The 20,932-nt window shown below is 41.4% G+C and overlaps 2 protein-coding genes across 2 annotated transcripts; both read left to right on the plus strand.

Moving 5' to 3' along the window:
* The first annotated feature begins 4,633 nt into the window (after positions 1–4,633).
* On the plus strand, positions 4,634–6,546 carry LOC117269177 (tripartite motif-containing protein 16-like). The gene has a single exon (XM_033646035.2). It carries the CDS (start codon positions 4,656–4,658, stop codon positions 6,330–6,332), a length of 1,677 nt encoding a protein of 558 aa, XP_033501926.2. The 5' UTR covers positions 4,634–4,655; the 3' UTR covers positions 6,333–6,546.
* Positions 6,547–18,114: 11,568 nt separating this feature from the next.
* Positions 18,115–20,588, plus strand: LOC117250833 (tripartite motif-containing protein 16-like). Its single transcript, XM_078162072.1, has one exon. The coding sequence runs from the start codon at positions 18,175–18,177 to the stop codon at positions 19,873–19,875; it is 1,701 nt and encodes a 566-aa protein (XP_078018198.1). The 5' UTR covers positions 18,115–18,174; the 3' UTR covers positions 19,876–20,588.
* Positions 20,589–20,932: the final 344 nt, after the last annotated feature.

Below are 20,932 nucleotides of genomic sequence, written 5' to 3' on the forward strand. Positions count from 1 at the left end.
GACCAGAGTAGCGTTCGGGGAAAAGGCCAGTTTATTTGAGCACTCCAAAAACTCCGGTAACACTCCAGGGGGTAAAAGACTCCGTCCCAAACTCTGACTCTTCTAGCGTAACACACACACTTAATACACACATACTCGTTTACAATACCTAGCGGGCACCCCCTCCCCTCTCTGCTCCACCAATCTCCAGCCCGCACACTGACTGACAGCGTAGCCTGTAAACAGAGCTCAGCTGTTTATTTAGCCTAGCAATATCTCCGGACTATAGTAGCTGCAATGGACGACTTTGAACGCGATTTTGAAGAGTTTCTTGTAGCGGACACAGACCCAGAGCCATACCTGTTTGAGCCGGAGCATACAGATGAGGAACTCCATGTGTTTGATGCTGAGCGGGTGAGAAGAGAGGCTGAATGCACAGAATGGGATTCGGTGCTACTGCTACCATCGTCAGGGAGATATATCACCAGGAGGAAAAGCGCCGCAGAGAGTGCATCACAAGGAGTGAAGTTGCGTCTTCTTTTCCTCGCAGATGACGGTTCGGGTTCATTCTCTCCTGTTGCGTGGTAAGTGTGGTCCATTCGCAAACTTTATAACTAAAAAAACCTTTCACTACTCTCTGTCAACAAACTACTAACATTCTCTGCTGTTTCCTCCTCCTTCTTCCTTCCTTCCGCTGTCTTTGTTGGTTTATTTATACATGCGAAACGCGTTCTCTGGCTGGCTGGAATTGTCTGCTCTGTCTGCCGAACATACATGGTGGAGCAAGATGGCGACCCCTGTAAAGCAAGGCCCTTGCTATATATATATATATATATATATAAAAGCATAATTATAAGGCTACGAAAACCGAAAACGAATTTTATTTTATAGCGATTATACACAAACATATTAATGGGTAGAATATTCAGATTCAGATTCAGATTTGACAATAAACCATGCCAAATATTACACACTGGCCCTTTAAACACATGTTAAAATTCCAACTATAGTTCAACATTATGTTTTGTTAATTCATGAATGTGAATTATTTATATAGAAGACAAAATAATTAGTTATGTTGCTCGTACAGTGATCTAGGAATTCAAACCTATTAATGTCACACAGCTTTTCCAAGCCTACATTAAACTGTATTCCTAAGAGGACTGGGTGCAGAGGTAGTGGCAATATTTATCATTGCAGGAAGTTTTTGTGGTATACTGGGAGCGATACACATTTTTGCTTTCCTCTCCCCGCTCTCGAGTGCAGCCAGGTCTGTTCAGTCCATCTACTTTTAGGTGGTAAACTTACTCTCCATCTTTGTTGTTCAGCTCTCTGTGCTGTGATGGTTCTGCACTGAACAGTCACTCAAACAGTGTGGGTATATGTAGATATATGTTTAACAAATATTATATGTACATGACTTTGATATCAGATGAACAGAAATGAACAGAATCTATCAGTGTGGGGGTTTTCTTTTAAAATCTTTTAAGTAAAATAATATTGTGGAGTTGAATGGGGGTTTTTTTCAGATAATGTTTGTATAGTGGGAAAATTTGATTAATTGGAAACAAATATCAAAAATGTCAACATTTTAGTGTTTATATATAGAAATAAACTCATGAAATTATTGACATATATACTATTTTTGTTGTAAAGTGTTTGATTTGAGCTCACAGATGATCATAATTGATGTTTATTTTTTAAAAGTGTAGTTAAGATGTATAATTATTATTACTATTCTCAGTGGTCGAATTGTTAATTTTTAACAAGGGGGATGCAATGTAGCTTTGATTTTTATGCGTGCACACATCATCAAATATGACAGCACAGATGTGCAAAATTAATCAAGACAAAGAAAAATGGCATGACCTATACCTGCTGCCTTTAAAAACACAAATAATGCAGTAGTAGTGCTATTGCAATACAGACAAAAACATTTTAGAGTATAAATCAGATTAGTTCTAAAATAGCTGTGAAAATTAATCTTAGAGTCATTCTTATCCTATAGACATTTCCTTAGCCAGTTATAATTTCTCCTTACCTGTGGAGCCTTGGACTGATAATTGGTGATGCTGTCAGGTCCCTGTCCTGATACCTGCCTGGTTTCTCCCTGTCCCTCTTCTATCTATTGCAATAATATACAGTAGATAATAAATGTGCAAAGCAAAATTCATAAATAGAATTAGGAATAGTATTGGTGACATAGCTGTAGAAATTGATCGCACAGTCACTTTTGTGCTATAGATATTTTCTCTCAGCCAGTTATAATCTCTCCTCACCTATGAGGACCCTACATGATCATCCTTGCTGGCCTCTGGTCCACTGTCTCCTCCCTGACCCTGCTCTTTCTATTGTAGCAATAAAGATTAAACAAATATGTGCAAAGCATTAGTGAGCACATGTTCTTATTAAAGAGGAGTGGGTTTATTCCTAGCATGAAACTAGCTAGCAAGGCATTTAACATATGTAACACATTAACATTAGAGTTCTTGTTAACTAGCTTAACTTGATATATTGGCATCTATTAATTAGTCATCAATTAGCTAACATTATCTACATGCAACAGCATTATTCAACTTACACAGTTTGTTTGGAAGAAACTGTGCAAGGTTTTTTGCTTCTTGCTGGCTGGTTTGCTGAACATAGCGGAACTGCCCAGTAACAGACGTCTCGTCTGTGACATTCATTCTGATCACAACATGACAGCGTGTGTATGCGCCTGCGTTTAAAGATGGCTCGGAAAAACACTTAACCACATATTAAAAACGAATTGAACGGTTGTAACGGCTGTAAAAAGTGTGGGGGACAGAGGGCACAGATACGGGAAGTGCGGGGGACATGTCCCCTGTGTCCCCACCTGAAATTACGTCTGTGCCTGCACACATGCCCGTGCCCCCTCATCCCCCCTCAATTCGACCACTGACTATACTGATAATCACTTGTGACACATTGTTGATTTTCCTCTACAGTGCGGACATTCTGGTTTATCAGACTCAATGTGGATTAAATGAATGGAGAAACTGAACCAGGATTTATTAATTAGATCATTTAATAAAGTTGATTATTCCCTCAAGGACTGAAAGTATTTTTTATGAATGTGTGGAATAAAAATTTCTTTGGTTCTGCTTCATGGATTTCAATCTTTATATATTTTTTAATTGTCCATCTGGGACACTTGAACAAAACAGAGGCATTCTTAATGTTATTTTAACACCTGTGCTTTTCCTACTGTCCAAAAGTCCACTGTGATAAAGGCCTCTACTGTCACAGAGGTAAAACAAAACCAAGGGAGACACCTGGTGGTGACAAAATGACATGATGAACAAATCTGACTGTCTCCTTCACTGACAGGCTGCCATGCTGAAGTTTAAAGGAAGACTTTTTGTCCAGCTGAAGAGCCGGCCACTGAACTACTCTATATTTACAGAAAGAAGTTTGAGAATCACTGCTCTAAAGGGTCGCTGTATTTTCAGAACCCACTGAAATATTTTGTGTCATTACAGTGTTTCATTACAATTAGATTTTCCCCCTCAACCCGATTGGCACAGTGACATGTACAGGTTTCAGGTCCTGAGCAGAGAGTCTGACTGGACGATGTTACTGGGAGGTGGAGTGGAGTGGTGGTACAGTTTCAGTAGCAGACATATCTGCACGTAAGAGAAGACTAGCATGTGAAAGTGGATTTGGGAACAATGACACATCTTGGGCAGTATATTGATTTCCTAACTTTTATACATTGAGACATAACACCGTTCTCACTGCCATCTCAGGTCCTCAGACCCGTTTTTTTGTTCATAAACTTACTCCCCATCTTTGTTGTTCAGCTCTCTGTGCTGTGATTTTAAATATTACATGAACAGAGTGTGGTAATTTCGTGTTTGTTTGTTTTTTTCTTACAAAATATTGTATCTTACATGAAACAATGTTAAAGACTGTTCATAATGATTTTGTTATTTATGGACACATGGCATCGATTAATCTTTATATTTGATATTCTTAATCAGCTCTACTTCCTCTACCGAAAGGACTTGACACTAAATGCTACAAGCAGTTATGTGCACCTTGTTCACCAAATAGAATATTGATTTGATTACGTTATGATGAGTTTCTTTCAACATTGAGGGCGACACATATGAAAGGGCTGATTTGGGCGCTCCATGAGCTAATTTCAGGATCAAAGTCTTGATTTTAGGAAATTTTTATATACCAGTTTGTGTAATTCCGCATCAGTTGTTGTGCATCTATTTCTGGCCACTACTTTCATGTTTACTATTGAGGGAACAAAAGTGCATGTTCTAGATATTGAGGGGGGGCTGTGTACTGCACCCCCCAAAATCTACACTTGTGGCCAACTGAAACATATTAATGTCACACAGCTTCTCTAAGCCAAAGTTAATCTGTATTTCTGGGACAACTGGGTGTAGAAATGTCAGCAATATAAATCATTGCAAAAATATTTTAGGTGTATATTGACAGCAATAATCATTTTGCTTTCACATCAAGTTTTATGTACAGTATGATCTTTGCTCTGTGTTGTAAAGAGGGCCTATAAACACATTCCAAGTCCAAACCATTCGTCTTCCAGGACCAATCAAAGTCTGATCTGATAAGCCCTCTATCTTATGAACAGAATGCACTCAATGCCTTTCAGACATTCACTGTCTCTGAGAGGTGAAATGGCGCAGCGAGGAATTCAGATGGACCAGGAAAAACTCTGCTGTTCCATCTGTCTGGATCTACTGAAGGATCCTGTGACTATTGCCTGTGGACACAACTACTGTATGAACTGTATTAAAAGCCACTGGAATGAAGCGGATCAGAGGCAAATCCACAGCTGTCCTCAGTGCAGACACACCTTCATGTCGAGGCCTGCTCTGGTGAAAAACACCATGTTAGCAGATTTAGTGGAGGAACTGAAGAAGACAGGACTCCAAGCTGCTCCAGCTGATCACTGCTATGCTGGACCTGAAGATGTGGCCTGTGATTTCTGTACTGGGAGAAAGCTGAAAGCTGTCAAGTCCTGTCTGCAGTGTCTGGTGTCTTACTGTGAGCAGCACCTCCAGCCTCACTATGAATCCCCTGCCTTTGAAAAACACAAGCTGGTCGACCCCTCCAAGAAGCTTCAGGAGAACATCTGTACTCGTCACAACAAGGTGATTGAGATTTTCTGCCGCACTGATCAGAAGTGTATCTGTTATCTGTGCTCCATGGATGAACATAAAGGCCACGACACAGTCTTAGCTGCTGCAGAATGGACTGAGAGGCAGAAAGAGCTCGGGATGAGTCAACAAAAGATCCAGCGCAGAATCCAGAACAGAGAGAAAGATGTGACGGTGCTTCAGCAGGAGGTGGAGGCTATCAATCATTCTGCTGATAAAGCAGTGAGGGACAGTGAAAAGATCTTCACAGATCTGATCCGTCTCATTGAGAAAAGAAGATCTGATGTGAAGCAGCACATCAGATCTCAGCAGAAAACTAAAGTTAGACAAGTCAAAGAGCTTCAGGAGAAACTGCAGCAGGAGATCACTGATCTGAGGAGGAAAGACACTGAGCTGGAGAAGCTCTCACACACAGAGGACCACAACCAGTTTCTACAGAGCTACCCCTCACTGTCACATCTCACTGACTCTAAAGACTCATCCAGGATCAATATCCGCCCTGTGCGACACTTTGAGAATGTGACTGCAGCTGTGTCAGAGGCCAGAGATAAACTACAGGACTTTGTTAGTGATGTGTGGACCAAGATCTCACTGACAAAGACTGAAGTGGATGTTTTGCTGGCACAACCTCAGCCCAAGACCAGAGCTGAATTCTTACAGTATTCATGTCAGATCACACTGGATCCAAACACAGCAGGCAATTGCGTCAGATTGTCTGGAGGGAACAGACGAGCAACAGAAAATCAGCCAGGATCTTTACCAGTTATTCCTCCACCAGGTTCACGCAGTGACATCATCAGACTTCAGGTCCTGAGCAGAGAGAGTCTGACTGGACGATGTTACTGGGAGGTGGAATGGAGTGGATCTGCAGTTTCAGTAGCAGTCACATCTGCACATAGGAAAAGACCAGTATATGAAACTGCATTTGGGAAAAATGACACATCTTGGGCAGTATATTGTTTGATGAATCATTATCAATTCAGACATAACCGTATCATCACTTCCATCTCAGGCCCTCAGTCCTCCAGAGTGGGAGTGTACCTGGATCACCCTGCAGGTATTTTGTCCTTCTACAGCGTCTCTGACACCATGACTCTCCTCCACAGAGTCCAGACCACATTCACTCAGCCTCTCTGTGCTGGACTTGGTGTTTATCATTATCGTAGCTCTGCTGAATTGTGTGATCTCAAGTAGACAGGTGCTATAAACAAGACAAAGGAATCTAAAAGAATCTACTTTTAGGTAGTGAATTTACTCTCCATCTTTGTTGTTCAGCTCTCTGTGCTGTGATGGTTCTGCACTGAACAGTCACTCAAACAGTGTGGGTATATGTAGATATATGTGTATCAAGCATATACAGTACAGGCCAAAAGTTTGGACACACCTTCTCATTCAATGCGTTTTCTTTATTTTCATGACTATTTACATTGTAGATTCTCACTGAAGGCATCAAAACTATGAATGAACACATGTGGAGTTATGTACTTAACAAAAAAAGGTGAAATAACTGAAAACATGTTTTATATTCTAGTTTCTTCAAAATAGCCACCCTTTGCTCTGATTACTGCTTTGCACACTCTTGGCATTCTCTCCATGAGCTTCAAGAGGTAGTCACCTGAAATGGTTTTCCAACAGTCTTGAAGGAGTTCCCAGAGGTGTTTAGCACTTGTTGGCCCCTTTGCCTTCACTCTGCGGTCCAGCTCACCCCAAACCATCTCGATTGGGTTCAGGTCTGGTGACTGTGGAGGCCAGGTCATCTGCCGCAGCACTCCATCACTCTCCTTCTTGGTCAAATAGCCCTTACACAGCCTGGAGGTGTGTTTGGGGTCATTGTCCTGTTGAAAAATAAATGATCGTCCAACTAAACGCAAACCGGATGGGATGGCATGTCGCTGCAGGATGCTGTGGTAGCCATGCTGGTTCAGTGTGCCTTCAATTTTGAATAAATCCCCAACAGTGTCACCAGCAAAACACCCCCACACCATCACACCTCCTCCTCCATGCTTCACAGTGGGAACCAGGCATGTGGAATCCATCCGTTCACCTTTTCTGCGTCTCACAAAGACACGGCGGTTGGAACAAAGATCTCAAATTTGGACTCATCAGACCAAAGCACAGATTTCCACTGGTCTAATGTCCATTCCTTGTGTTTCTTGGCCCAAACAAATCTCTTCTGCTTGTTGCCTCTCCTTAGCAGTGGTTTCCTAGCAGCTATTTGACCATGAAGGCCTGATTCGCGCAGTCTCCTCTTAACAGTTGTTCTAGAGATGGGTCTGCTGCTAGAACTCTGTGTGGCATTCATCTGGTCTCTGATCTGAGCTGCTGTTAACTTGCGATTTCTGAGGCTGGTGACTCGGATGAACTTATCCTCAGAAGCAGAGGTGACTCTTGGTCTTCCTTTCCTGGGTCGGTCCTCATGTGTGCCAGTTTCGTTGTAGCGCTTGATGGTTTTTGCGACTCCACTTGGGGACACATTTAAAGTTTTTGCAATTTTCCGGACTGACTGACCTTCATTTCTTAAAGTAATGATGGCCACTCGTTTTTCTTTAGTTAGCTGATTGGTTCTTGCCATAATATGAATTTTAACAGTTGTCCAATAGGGCTGTCGGCTGTGTATTAACCTGACTTCTGCACAACACAACTGATGGTCCCAACCCCATTGATAAAGCAAGAAATTCCACTAATTAACCCTGATAAGGCACACCTGTGAAGTGGAAACCATTTCAGGTGACTACCTCTTGAAGCTCATCGAGAGAATGCCAAGAGTGTGCAAAGCAGTAATCAGAGCAAAGGGTGGCTATTTTGAAGAAACTAGAATATAAAACATGTTTTCGGTTATTTCACCTTTTTTTGTTAAGTACATAACTCCACATGTGTTCATTCATAGTTTTGATGCCTTCAGTGAGAATCTACAATGTAAATAGTCATGAAAATAAAGAAAACGCATTGAATGAGAAGGTGTGTCCAAACTTTTGGCCTGTACTGTATGTATATAACTTAAATATCAGATGAACAGAAAGGAACAGAATCTATAAGTGTGGGGGTTTTCTTTTAAAATCTATTCAGTAAAATAATATTGTGGAGCTTAATTTTTTTTCAGATAATGTTTGTATAGTGGGAAACTGAGTAATTGGAAACAAAAATCAAAAACCAGTGTTTATACATAGAAATAAACTCATGTAATTATTGACGTATATACTATGTTGGTTATATTTGAGCTCACAGATGATCATAGTTTTTTTCTTGTCACTTTTTAATGTGTAAATATATTTCAAAACTGTAGTTAAGATGTATAATTATTGTTAGTATACTGATAATCACTTGTGAAGCATTGTTAATTTTCCTCTACAGTGCAGATATTCTGGTTTATCAGACTTAATGTGGATTAAATGAATGGAGAAACTGAACCAGGATTTATTAATTAGATCATTTAATAAGGTTGATTTTTCCCTCAAGGACTGATAAAGTAATTTTTTATGAATGTGTGGAATAAAACATTTCTTTGGTTCTGCTTTATAGATTTCAATCATTCTGTATTTTTTAGTTGTCCATCTGGGACACTTGAACACAACGCCTGTGCTTTTCTGTCCAAAATGTCCACTGTGATAAAGGCCTCTACTGTCACAGAGGGAAAACAAAACCAAGGGAGACACCTGGTGGTGACGTTGGAAAATTGCTCTTTTGAGACTAAAACCAATTTATGATACACGACATAAGAGTATACAATGTTGAACATTATGAATGATTTATAAAAGCTGCAAGGCCGATGTGCTCATTCATAAGATCAACATTTTCTGTAAATAATCCTGTAAATAGCCTTAATTGTGTAAGGAGCCTGAGGTTGCCAGGTTTATCCTATGTTTTTCTTGTTCCCTTGTTCTTCCGTGTGTGGGATATGTGACATATGATGCACAGGCTGTTGTCAATTATTGAGAAACACACCCACAGCTGATTAATCCTCCCACACCTGTGCACACCTGTGAAATGGGTGGGACAGTTTCTATTTAAGCTCAGTGTTGGAAATAATGGTGTTGAACACTCTTGATGAAGGTCCAGGAGGACTGAAATGTTAGTGCTGCTGATGAATTGTGAAGCTGAGCAAAGAGCAGTGTGCAGGATTTTCTGTTCAAAGACTCAAGTAATTTTGTACTCAAACAGAAACATTAATTATTTGTTAGGGGGTTGAATAAAAAAATTGTTTGGGCTTCAAGCTAAATAAACTATCTAAAAAAAAAAGGTTGATGTTTTGGTTATTTGTGGTTTTCACAAGACAATGTTACAGCACACAGCAACTAGATGTGTGGGGTACATGTGTCTTTTTAACCATACAGGTACAGATGTAGATGTAATATCCAATGAGACCACGAGATGACAGCATACAGCAACTTTAAGATAACTACTGGCTTCACAGAGGTGAAGCTTGAAAACCTTTTATTATTAAAGATTGAGGAAAAAGTAGCATCATGTTGCACTGCAGGGTGCAGCTGAGTGTCACACATGAACATGAGAGATTAGGTGGGAATTGTAAAAACAATGATTTCCTTCACCTTTGTTCATCTGGAACTGAGTTTCCAGGTCATGTCCCCACTATCCCAACAGCCTGCAGGGGGTGGTGACAAAAGGAGTCAATTGTATTTTTCTACCTTGACCCCACTGTCCCATATTTCTGGGTCTAAGCGACAAATGGGAACAAAAATCCCAACTGAAATTGGTCCAGAATTGAGTGTGAGTGCATCGTAGAGTACGTCCACTAAAAGTGTCGTTTTTGCCACTGACAGGCTTTGATTGTTATTCTATTTCAATCTCAAACAACCCAATCAACTGATGGAGCAGCTGATTGATGGAAGGGAGTCAGCTGATAGATCTTTTATCTCTTTAAGCTGCTCTGGGCTGCCTACTGTTGCTGCTTCCTCTGCAAGCTGCTTTGCAACCTGCCTCCACCTCAGCTCCTCCTTTTCATGTTGTGTCTGACTTATCAATGTCATTTCTGTTGGTCATTGATGCTGCTCTGTTCTGTTCTTGTGGGGTCTTTGCTGATGCTCTCCCTGCCTAAGGCTTTTGATGTGGGCGCATGGAAGGGCAGGGCGGAGTGCTCTCTCTGACGTAGGCTTTCCATGTAGGCGCATGGAGGAGGTTTTCTGCGTGGGCCCTAGGAAAGGCAGAGAGGCCCCAGAACAGAGCCATACCACCAAATATAAAACTGCAAATGGAAATGAAGTTTTATTTGACTAAATTGTTCCTGACTGAATTACTGTTTATTTATCAGGAGTCTGGTGGGTTTGGCGATGGTGATTTCCAGGTTGTTTCTGGTTGAACAAAAAGTCTGTCTCTGCATGGATCCTTTCCACAACGATGTCAGATATGGACAATAACAATCTGGGCCTGTCAGTGGCAAAAACAAGCTTGTAAAAGCAAATCCCTGAGTATAGTGGATTAAACAATGCTGTGTTTGTTGCCAATTGATTCAACTTCTAATTTGTAAGAGGAAGCATGTGTTATATTCTCCTACTTTGCTCTCATTGCTCTTTCCAACTGTGACTGGTCCTCAGGGATAATTTTAGGAATAGTTAAACTATCTAAAAGTAAGGATGTGTGACACTTGGCAACTCAAAGCAAATCAATCTACATTAATAAAAAGCACTACAGGTATAAAAACATGTCGTTTTGATTTTGGGGTGAACTGTCCCTTTAAATTCAAGAGTCGCGTTTATTTTGGTAATGGTGTGACAGTCTTTTTAACATGCTGCTCACAAACAAAGTGCAGTTATTTTAAAATCGAGGAAATCATTCAAAGGTTGTTGTGGCCTCTCCTGGCTGGTGAAGGAGGAGTTGAGCCTCTGAGGTCATAATGACCACAGAGGCTGACGTATTGCGTTAAGCGAGTTGTGTCATTTCCGGTGTTTCTGTGACAGCGTCTCTGTACTGCTCTGGTGAATTCTGCTAGCCTGCTTTCTCACTTCAGTTGCTTTAACGTCTACTTCAAGTCTTAACCCACACTGGTTCTGTTTAAGCACTTATAGCTCTCCTCCTTTCTACGACTTTCTCGCTAATCTCTTAGCTGTTGTTTGCACGTTACTAGCCTTGGTAGCTACATTAGCTTTACAGCTAGTGATGGCTTCTCCTTCTGCTCTTTCTTGCTCGGTGTGCCAAATGTTCAGTTATGCCTCTGCCTCCTTTAGCGACAGTGGTGATTGTAATAAGTGTAGCTTATTTGCTGCGTTGGAGGCGAGGCTTAGTGAATTAGAAGCGCGGCTCCACATCATGGAAAACCATTCAGTAGCTGCGGTAGTTAGCCAGCCCCCTGTAGCCGGTGCGGAGCCACATAGCATAGCCTTAGCCTCTGCTAGCGGTCCTCCGGCAACTCCCGTTCAGCCGGGAGGCTGGGTTACGGTTCGCCAGAAGCACAGCTCCAAGCCGAAGCCCACGGCTCACCACCAGCCTGTTCACGTTTCCAACCGCTTTTCCCCACTCAGCGACACACCCGCTGAGGATAAAACTCTGGTTATTGGCAGCTCTATTCTGAGGAACGTGAAGTTAGCAACACCAGCGGCCATAGTCAAATGTATCCCTGGGGCCAGAGCGGGCGACATTGAGTCAAATTTAACACTGCTGGCTAAAGCTAAACGTAGATTCAGTAAGATTGTTATTCACGTCGGCGGCAATGACACCCGGTTACGCCAATCGGAGGTCACTAAAATTAATATTGCCTCGGTGTGTGAATATGCAAAAACGATGTCGGACTCCGTAGTTTTCTCTGGACCCCTCCCAAATCTGACCAGTGATGACATGTTTAGCCGCATGTCATCACTTAATCGCTGGCTGTCCAGGTGGTGTCCAGCAAACGATGTGGGTTTCGTTAATAATTGGCAAACTTTCTGGGGAAAACCTGGTCTTATTAGGAGAGACGGCATTCATCCCACTTTGGATGGAGCTGCTCTCATTTCTAGGAACCTGGCAAACTTTATTAGTAATTTAAATCCCTGACAACCCAGAGTTGAGACCAGGACTCGGAGACGCAGTCCTATACGCCTCTCTGAGCTTCTAGTTCAGTTACCCAGCCATAGTTTTCATAGTTTTATACAAACGGTGTCTGTCCCCCGACCACCTACATTATTTAAATCTAAAATTAAACAAAGAGGAGTTGTGCATAACAACCTCATAAAAATTAAAACCTCTTCTGTGACAGAAAGACAAAACAGGAGAATTAAATGCAGACTGTTAAATATCAGGTCTCTATCGTCTAAAGCAGTGTTAGTAAACGAATTAATATCAGATAATCATATTGATTTACTCAGTCTCACAGAAACCTGGCTGTGTCAAGATGAATATGTCAGTCTCAATGAATCCACTCCTCCCAGTCATAATAATACCCACATTCCTCGAGGCAGCGGCAGAGGAGGGGGAGTTGCAGCCATTTTTAACTCTAGTCTGTTAATCAGCCCTAAACCTAAACTAGATTATAATTCATTTGAAAGCCTCGTTCTTAGTCTTTTACATCCGACCTGGAAAACCTCGCAGCCACTTTTATTTGTTATAGTGTACCGTGCTCCTGGCCCGTATTCTGAATTTGTATCTGAATTCTCAGAGTTTTTATCCAGTTTAGTTCTTAAATCAGATAAAGTTATTATTGTAGACGATTTTAACATTCATGTCGACGTTGATAATGACTCCCTGGCTACCGCGTTTATCTCATTATTAGACTCCATTGGCTTCAGTCAGGGTGTACATGAACCCACTCATTGTTTTAACCATACCCTCGATCTAGTTCTGACATATGGAATTGAAATTGATAACCTAAAAGTCTTTCCACAGAATCCCTCGCTATCGGATCATTATCCGATTACTTTTGATTTCTTTTTACCCGATTACACGCCACTCAGCAACAGTTACTATACTAGATGTTTATCAGATAGTGCTGTCGCAAAATTCAAGGAAAAGATTACTCCGTCGTTAAATTCAATACCAAGTCCCTCAGTAACAGAGATTTCCTGTACCGACTTTGATCATTTTGTTGATAGCGCCGTAGGCTCGCTGCGAACAACACTTGACTCTGTAGCTCCTCTTAAAAAGAAGTTAAAAAAGCAAAGAAAGTTCGCTCCTTGGTATAACTCTCAAACCCGTAAGTTAAAACAAATATCGCGAAAATTTGAAAGGAATTGGCGATTGACCAAACTGGAAGAATCTCGTTTAATCTGGACAGACAGTCTCAAAACTTATAAGAGGGGCCTCCGCAATGCCAGAGCAAACTATTACTCAGCATTAGTATAAGAAAACAAGAACAACCCCAGGTTTCTTTTCAGCACTGTAGCCAGGCTGACTGAGAGTCAAAGCTCTATTGAGCCTTGTATTCCTTTAGCCCTTAGCAGTAATGATTTTATGAGCTTTTTTAATGACAAAATTCTAACTATTAGAGGCAAAATTCATGACCTCTTGTCCTCAGATAGTACCTATCTAACCTCAAACACAGCTGTAAGACCTAATATATATTTAGATTGCTTCTCCCCAATTTCTCTTCAAGAATTGACAGCAGTGATTTCTTCATCTAAATCATCAACGTGTCTCTTAGACCCCATCCCAACTAGGCTACTTAAGGAGGTCTTTCCTTTAGTTAACACTCATATATTAGATATGATCAATATATCCTTATTAACAGGCTATGTACCACAGTCTTTTAAGGTAGCTGTAATTAAACCTCTACTAAAAAAGCCCACCCTGGATCCAGAGGTGTTAGCCAACTATAGACCAATATCTAATCTTCCCTTTATGTCAAAGATCCTTGAGAAAGTAGTCGCAGACCAGCTGTGTGATTTTCTCCATGATAATAATTTATTTGAGGAATTTCAGTCAGGATTTAGAGTGCATCATAGCACTGAGACAGCACTAGTTAAAATTACAAATGACCTTCTGATTGCTTCAGACAAAGGACTTGTCTCTGTACTTGTTTTATTGATCTTAGTGCGGCGTTTGACACAATTGACCATCAAATTCTACTGCAGAGACTGGATCACTTAATTGGCCTAAAAGGTTCTGCACTAAGCTGGTTTAAATCTTATTTATCTGATCGTTTTCAGTTTGTTGACGTTCATAATGAATCATCCTTACGTACCAAAGTTTGTTTTGGAGTTCCGCAAGGTTCTGTGCTCGGACCAATCCTATTTACTCTATATATGCTTCCTTTAGGTAACATCATTAGAAATCACTCTATAAATTTCCATTGTTATGCGGATGATACTCAGTTGTATTTATCGATGAAGCCAGAAGAAAGTAATCAATTAACTAAACTCCATAACTGCCTTAAAGACATAAAAACTTGGATGAGCACCAATTTCCTGATGTTAAATTCAGACAAAACTGAAGTTATTGTTCTTGGCCCCAAACAACTCAGAGACTCTTTATCTGATGACATAGTTTCTCTAGATGGCATTGCTCTGGCCTCTAGCACTACCGTAAGAAACCTCGGAGTAATACTTGATCAAGATTTGTCTTTTAATTCTCATTTAAAACAAACCTCACAGACTGCATTTTTTCATCTGCGTAATATTGCGAAAATTAGGCCTATCCTGACCCGAAAAGATGCAGAAAAATTGGTCCACGCTTTTGTTACCTCTAGGCTGGATTACTGTAACTCTCTATTATCAGGTAGCTCTAGTAAGTCCTTAAAAACTCTCCAGCTAATTCAGAATGCAGCAGCACGTGTACTAACAGGAACTAAGAAACAAAATCATATTTCTCCTGTTTTAGCTTCTCTGCACTGGCTCCCTGTAAAATCCAGAATTGAATTTAAAATCCTACTGTTAACTTATAAAGCTCTAAATGGTCAAGCTCCATCATATCTTAGTGAGCTCATAGTGCCATATTATCCCACCAGAACACTGCACTCTGAGAACGCAGGGTTACTCGTGGTCCCTAAAGTCTCCAAAAGTAGATCAGGAGCTAGAGCCTTCAGCTATCAGGCTCCTCTCCTGTGGAATCATCTTCCTGTTACGGTCCGGGAGGCAGACACCATCTCCACATTTAAGACTAGACTTAAGACTTTCCTCTTTGATAAAGCTTATAGTTAGGGCTGGCTCAGGCTTGCCCTGTACCAGCCCCTAGTTAGGCTGACTTAGGCCTAGTCTGCCGGAGGACCCCCCTATAATACACCGGGCACCTTCTCTCCTTCTCTCTCGTATTCTATTACTGCATCTTGCTAACTCGGCCATTCTGGATGTCACTAACTCGGCTTCTTCTCCGGAGCCTTTGTGCTCCACTGTCTCTCAGATTAACTCATATCGCAGCGGTGCCTGGACAGCGTGACGTGTGTGGTTGTGCTGCTGCCGTGGTCCTGCCAGATGCCTCCTGCTGCTACTGACATCATTAGTCATTAGTCATACTTCTACTGTTATTATACACATATGACTATTGTCACACATGTATACTACCAGATATTAATACATACTTTCAACATATTGTACCACAGTAGCCAGAACTATAACTATAATATTATTACTTTCAATAATGTTGTTGTAACCTACTGTCATTACCTGCATCTCTTTCTCTGTCTCTCTCTCTGTCTCATTGTGTCATGCGGATTACTGTTAATTTATTATGCTGATCTGTTCGGTACGACATCTATTGCACGTCTGTCCGTCCTGGAAGAGGGATCCCTCCTCAGTTGCTCTTCCTGAGGTTTCTACCCTTTTTTTTCCCCGGTAAAGGGGTTTTTTTGGGGAGTTTTTCCTTATCCGCTGCGAGGGTCCTAAGGACAGAGGGATGTTGTATGCTGTAAAGCCCTGTGAGGCAAATTGTGATTTGTGATATTGGGCTTTATAAATAAAATTAATTGATTGATTGATTGAACTATTTGAGTGTGGAACAACTTTGTTTTATCTTTGATATACAGTACAGGCCAAAAGTTTGGACACACCTTCTCATTCAATGCGTTTTCTTTATTTTCATGACTATTTACATTGTAGATTCTCACTGAAGGCATCAAAACTATGAATGAACACATGTGGAGTTATGTACTTAACAAAAAAGGTGAAATAACTGAAAACATGTTTTATATTCTAGTTTCTCCAAAATAGCCACCCTTTGCTCTGATTACTGCTTTGCACACTCTTGGCATTCTCTCCATGAGCTTCAAGAGGTAGTCACCTGAAATGGTTTCCACTTCACAGGTGTGCCTTATCAGGGTTAATTAGTGGAATTTCTTGCTTTATCAATGGGGTTGGGACCATCAGTTGTGTTGTGCAGAAGTCAGGTTAATACACAGCCGACAGCCCTATTGGACAACTGTTAAAATTCATATTATGGCAAGAACCAATCAGCTAACTAAAGAAAAACCAGTGGCCATCATTACTTTAAGAAATGAAGGTCAGTCAGTCCGGAAAATTGCAAAAACTTTAAATGTGTCCCCAAGTGGAGTCGCAAAAACCATCAAGCGCTACAACGAAACTGGCACACATGAGGACCGACCCAGGAAAGGAAGACCAAGAGTCACCTCTGCTTCTGAGGATAAGTTCATTCGAGTCACCAGCCTCAGAAATCGCAAGTTAACAGCAGCTCAGATCAGAGACCAGATGAATGCCACACAGAGTTCTAGCAGCAGACCCATCTCTAGAACAACTGTTAAGAGGAGACTGCGCCAATCAGGCCTTCATGGTCAAATAGCTGCTAGGAAACCACTGCTAAGGAGAGGCAACAAGCAGAAGAGATTTGTTTGGGCCAAGAAACACAAGGAATGGACATTAGACCAGTGGAAATCTGTGCTTTGGTCTGATGAAATTTGTCTGATGATCAAATTTGAGATCTTTGGTTCCAACCGCTGTGTCTTTGTGAGACGCAGAAAAGGTGAACGGATGGATTCCACATGCCTGGTTCCCACTGTGAAGCATGGAGGAGGAGGTGTGATGGTGTGGGGGTGTTTTGCTGGTGACACTGTTGGGGATTTATTCAAAATTGAAGGCACACTGAACCAGCATGGCTACCACAGCATCCTGCAGCGACATGCCATCCCATCCGGTTTGCGTTTAGTTGGACGATCATTTATTTTTCAACAGGACAATGACCCCAAACACACCTCCAGGCTGTGTAAGGGCTATTTGACCAAGAAGGAGAGTGATGGAGTGCTGCGGCAGATGACCTGGCCTCCACAGTCACCGGACCTGAACCCAATCCAGATGGTTTGGGGTGAGCTGGACCGCAGAGTGAAGGCAAAGGGGCCAACAAGTCCTAAACACCTCTGGGAACTCCTTCAAGACTGTTGGAAAACCATTTCAGGTGACTACCTCTTGAAGCTCATGGAGAGAATGCCAAGAGTGTGCAAAGCAGTAATCAGAGCAAAGGGTGGCTATTTTGAAGAAACTAGAATATAAAACATGTTTTCAGTTATTTCACCTTTTTTTGTTAAGTACATAACTCCACGTGTTCATTCATAGTTTTGATGCCTTCAGTGAGAATCTACAATGTAAATAGTCATGAAAATAAAGAAAACGCATTGAATGAGAAGGTGTGTCCAAACTTTTGGCCTGTACTGTACATGCATTATAAAGACATGTTAAGATTCCAACTATTGCTCAACATTATGTTCTGTGAATTCATTAATGTGAATTATTTATTTAGAAGAAAAAAAAATAGTGTTGCTTGTACATTAATCTAGCAATTCTAGCCTATTTATGTCGCACAGCTTTTCCAAGCCTACATTAAACTGTATTCCTAAGAGGACTGGGTGCAGAGGTAGTGGCAATATTTATCATTGCAGGAAGTTTTTGTGGTATACTGGGAGCAATACACATTTTGCTTTCCTCTCCCCGCTCTCGAGTGCAGGTTCTGTTCAGCACGTTTTTTCTGTTTCCTCCACCCTGAACCATTATGCAAGCTTACAGATGGGTGTAACAACATGCTGTGACATGCAATTGCTCTCAAGCCCCATTCACTGCATATCAGTGAGTGAACATGAAGAAAGGGAACTCCGTTTTGGTTTGGATCAGTTCCCACCTACTTCCTTGTTTGTCAAAGTGAAACTATTTTACATTCACTGTCTCTGAGAGGTGAAATGGCGCAGCGAGGAATTCAAATGGACCAAGAAAAACTCTGCTGTTCCATCTGTCTGGATCTACTGAAGGATCCCGTGACTATTGCCTGTGGACACAACTACTGTATGAGCTGTATTAAAAGCCACTGGGATGAAGAGGATCAGAAGAAAATCCCCAGCTGTCCTCAGTGCAGACACACCTTCATGCCGAGGCCTGCTCTGGTGAAAAACACCATGTTAGCAGATTTAGTGGAGGAACTGAAGAAGACAGGACTCCAAGCTGCTCCAGCTGATCACTGCTATGCTGGACCTGAAGATGTGGCCTGTGATTTCTGTACTGGGAGAAAGCTGAAAGCTGTCAAGTCCTGTCTGCAGTGTCTGGTGTCTTACTGTGAGCAGCACCTCCAGCCTCACTATGAATCCCCTGCCTTTGAAAAACACAAGCTGGTCGACCCCTCCAAGAAGCTTAAGGAGAACATCTGTACTCGTCACAACAAGGTGATTGAGATTTTCTGCCGCACTGATCAGCAGTGTATCTGTTATCTGTGCTGCATGGATGAACATAAAGGCCACGACACAATTTCAGCTGCAGCAGAACGGACTGAGAGGCAGAAAGAGCTCGGGGTGAGTCGACAAAAGATCCAGCGCAGAATCCAGAACAGAGAGAAAGATGTGACGGTGCTTCAGCAGGAGGTGGAGGCTATCAATCATTCTGCTGATAAAGCAGTGAGGGACAGTGAGAAGATCTTCTCAGATCTGATCCGTCTCATTGAGAAAAGAAGATCTGATGTGAAGCAGCACATCAGATGTCAGCAGAAAACTAAAGTTAGACAAGTCAAAGAGCTTCAGGAGAAGCTGCAGCAGGAGATCACTGATCTGAGGAGGAAAGACACTGAGCTGGAGAAGCTCTCACACACAGAGGACCACACCCAGTTTCTACAGAGCTACCCCTCACTGTCACATCTCACTGACTCTGAAGACTCATCCAGGATCAATATCCGCCCTGTGCGACACTTTGAGGATGTGACTGCAGCTGTGTCAGAGGCCAGAGATAAACTACAGGACTTTGTTAGTGATGTGTGGACCAAGATCTCACTGACAAAGACTGAAGTGGATGTTTTGCTGGCACAACCTCAGCCCAAGACCAGAGCTGAATTCTTACAGTATTCACGTCAGATCACACTGGATCCAAACACAGCAGGCGACTGGGTCAGATTATCAGGAGGGAACAGGAGAGCAACAGTGAGACAATCCCCAGTGATAGCGCAAAACCTAAAACTGCAGTTATATTTTTGTTCTGCACTAGGTTCACACAGTAGCATCATCAGACTTCAGGTCCTGAGCAGAGAGAGTCTGACTGGACGATGTTACTGGGAGGTGGAGTGGAGTGGACCTAGAGTTTCAGTAGCAGTCACATCTGCACATAGGAGAGAAACAGAAAATGAAACTGGATTTGGGAACAATGACACATCTTGGGCAGTATATTGTTTGAGTGATTCTTATGTATTCAGACATAACAACATCATCACTCCCATCTCAGGCCCTCAGTCCTCCAGAGTGGGAGTGTACCTGGATCACCCTGCAGGTATTTTGTCCTTCTACAGAGTCTCTGACACCATGACTCTCCTCCACAGAGTCCAGACCACATTCACTCAGCCTCTCTATGCTGGATTTGGTGTTTCTGGTTATTATTCCTCTGCTGAATTGTGTGATCTCAAGTAGACAAGTGTTATAAACAAGACAAAGGCTGAGAATCTACTTTTAGGTAGTAAATTTACTCTCCATCTTTGTTGTTCAGCTCTCTGTGCTGTGATGGTTCTGCACTGAACAGTCACTCAAACAGTGTGGATATATGTAGATATATGTATATCAAGCATATATGTATAGATCTTAAATATCAGATGAACAGAAATGAACAGAATCTATAAGTGTGGGGGTTTTCTTTTAAAATCTGTTCAGTAAAATAATATTGTAGAGTTTCATTTTTTCACATAATGTTCATATAGTGGGAAACTTTGATTAATTGGAAACAAAAATAAAAAAAAAATCGACAGCTATGTATTTAGAGTGTTTATATATAGAAATAAACTCATGTAAATGTTGACATATATACAGTTTTTCTGCTGTAAAGTGTTTGATTTGAGCTCACAGTTGATCATAGTTGATGTTTATTTTTCAAAAGTGTAGTTAAGATGTATAATTATTGTTACTATACTGATAATCATTTGTGAAGTATTGTTGATTTTCCTCTACAGTACAGACATTCTGGTTCATCAGACTTAATGTGGATTAAATGAATGGAGAAACTGAACCAGGATTTATTAATTAGATCATTTAATAAAGTTGATTTTTTCCCTCAAGGACTGATAAAGTTTTGTTTTTTTTATGAATGTGTGGAATAAAAAATATCTTTGGTTCTGCTTCATGGATTTCAATCCTTTTGTATTTTTTAATTGTCCATCTGGGACACATGAAAACAACACCTGTACTTTTCCTACTGTCCAAATGTCCACTGTGATAAAGGCCTCTACTGTCACAGAGGGAAAACAAAACCAAGGGAGACACCTGGTGGTGACAAAATGACATGATGAACAAATCTGACTGTCTCCTTCACTGACAGGCTGCCATGCTGAAGTTTAAAGGAAGACTTTATGACACATAAAACATAAAGTGGCACTTTGTGCTTTCTGATCACTCACAGCACTTTGGAACAAAACCACCACAGAAAAGCTGCAATGGGTAGTCACACTAAAGCAGTGTTTCTGTAATGGTGGTACGG

This window comes from Epinephelus lanceolatus, chromosome 19 (genome assembly GCF_041903045.1).
Source record: "Epinephelus lanceolatus isolate andai-2023 chromosome 19, ASM4190304v1, whole genome shotgun sequence".
NCBI classification, from domain to species: domain Eukaryota; kingdom Metazoa; phylum Chordata; class Actinopteri; order Perciformes; family Serranidae; genus Epinephelus; species Epinephelus lanceolatus.

What these genes read in the sequence shown, in the direction of transcription:
- LOC117269177 (XM_033646035.2), top strand. Translation starts at nt 4,656, where the DNA reads ATGGCGCAGCGAGGAATTCAGATGGACCAGGAAAAACTCTGCTGTTCC.
- LOC117250833 (XM_078162072.1), top strand. Translation starts at nt 18,175, where the DNA reads ATGGCGCAGCGAGGAATTCAAATGGACCAAGAAAAACTCTGCTGTTCC.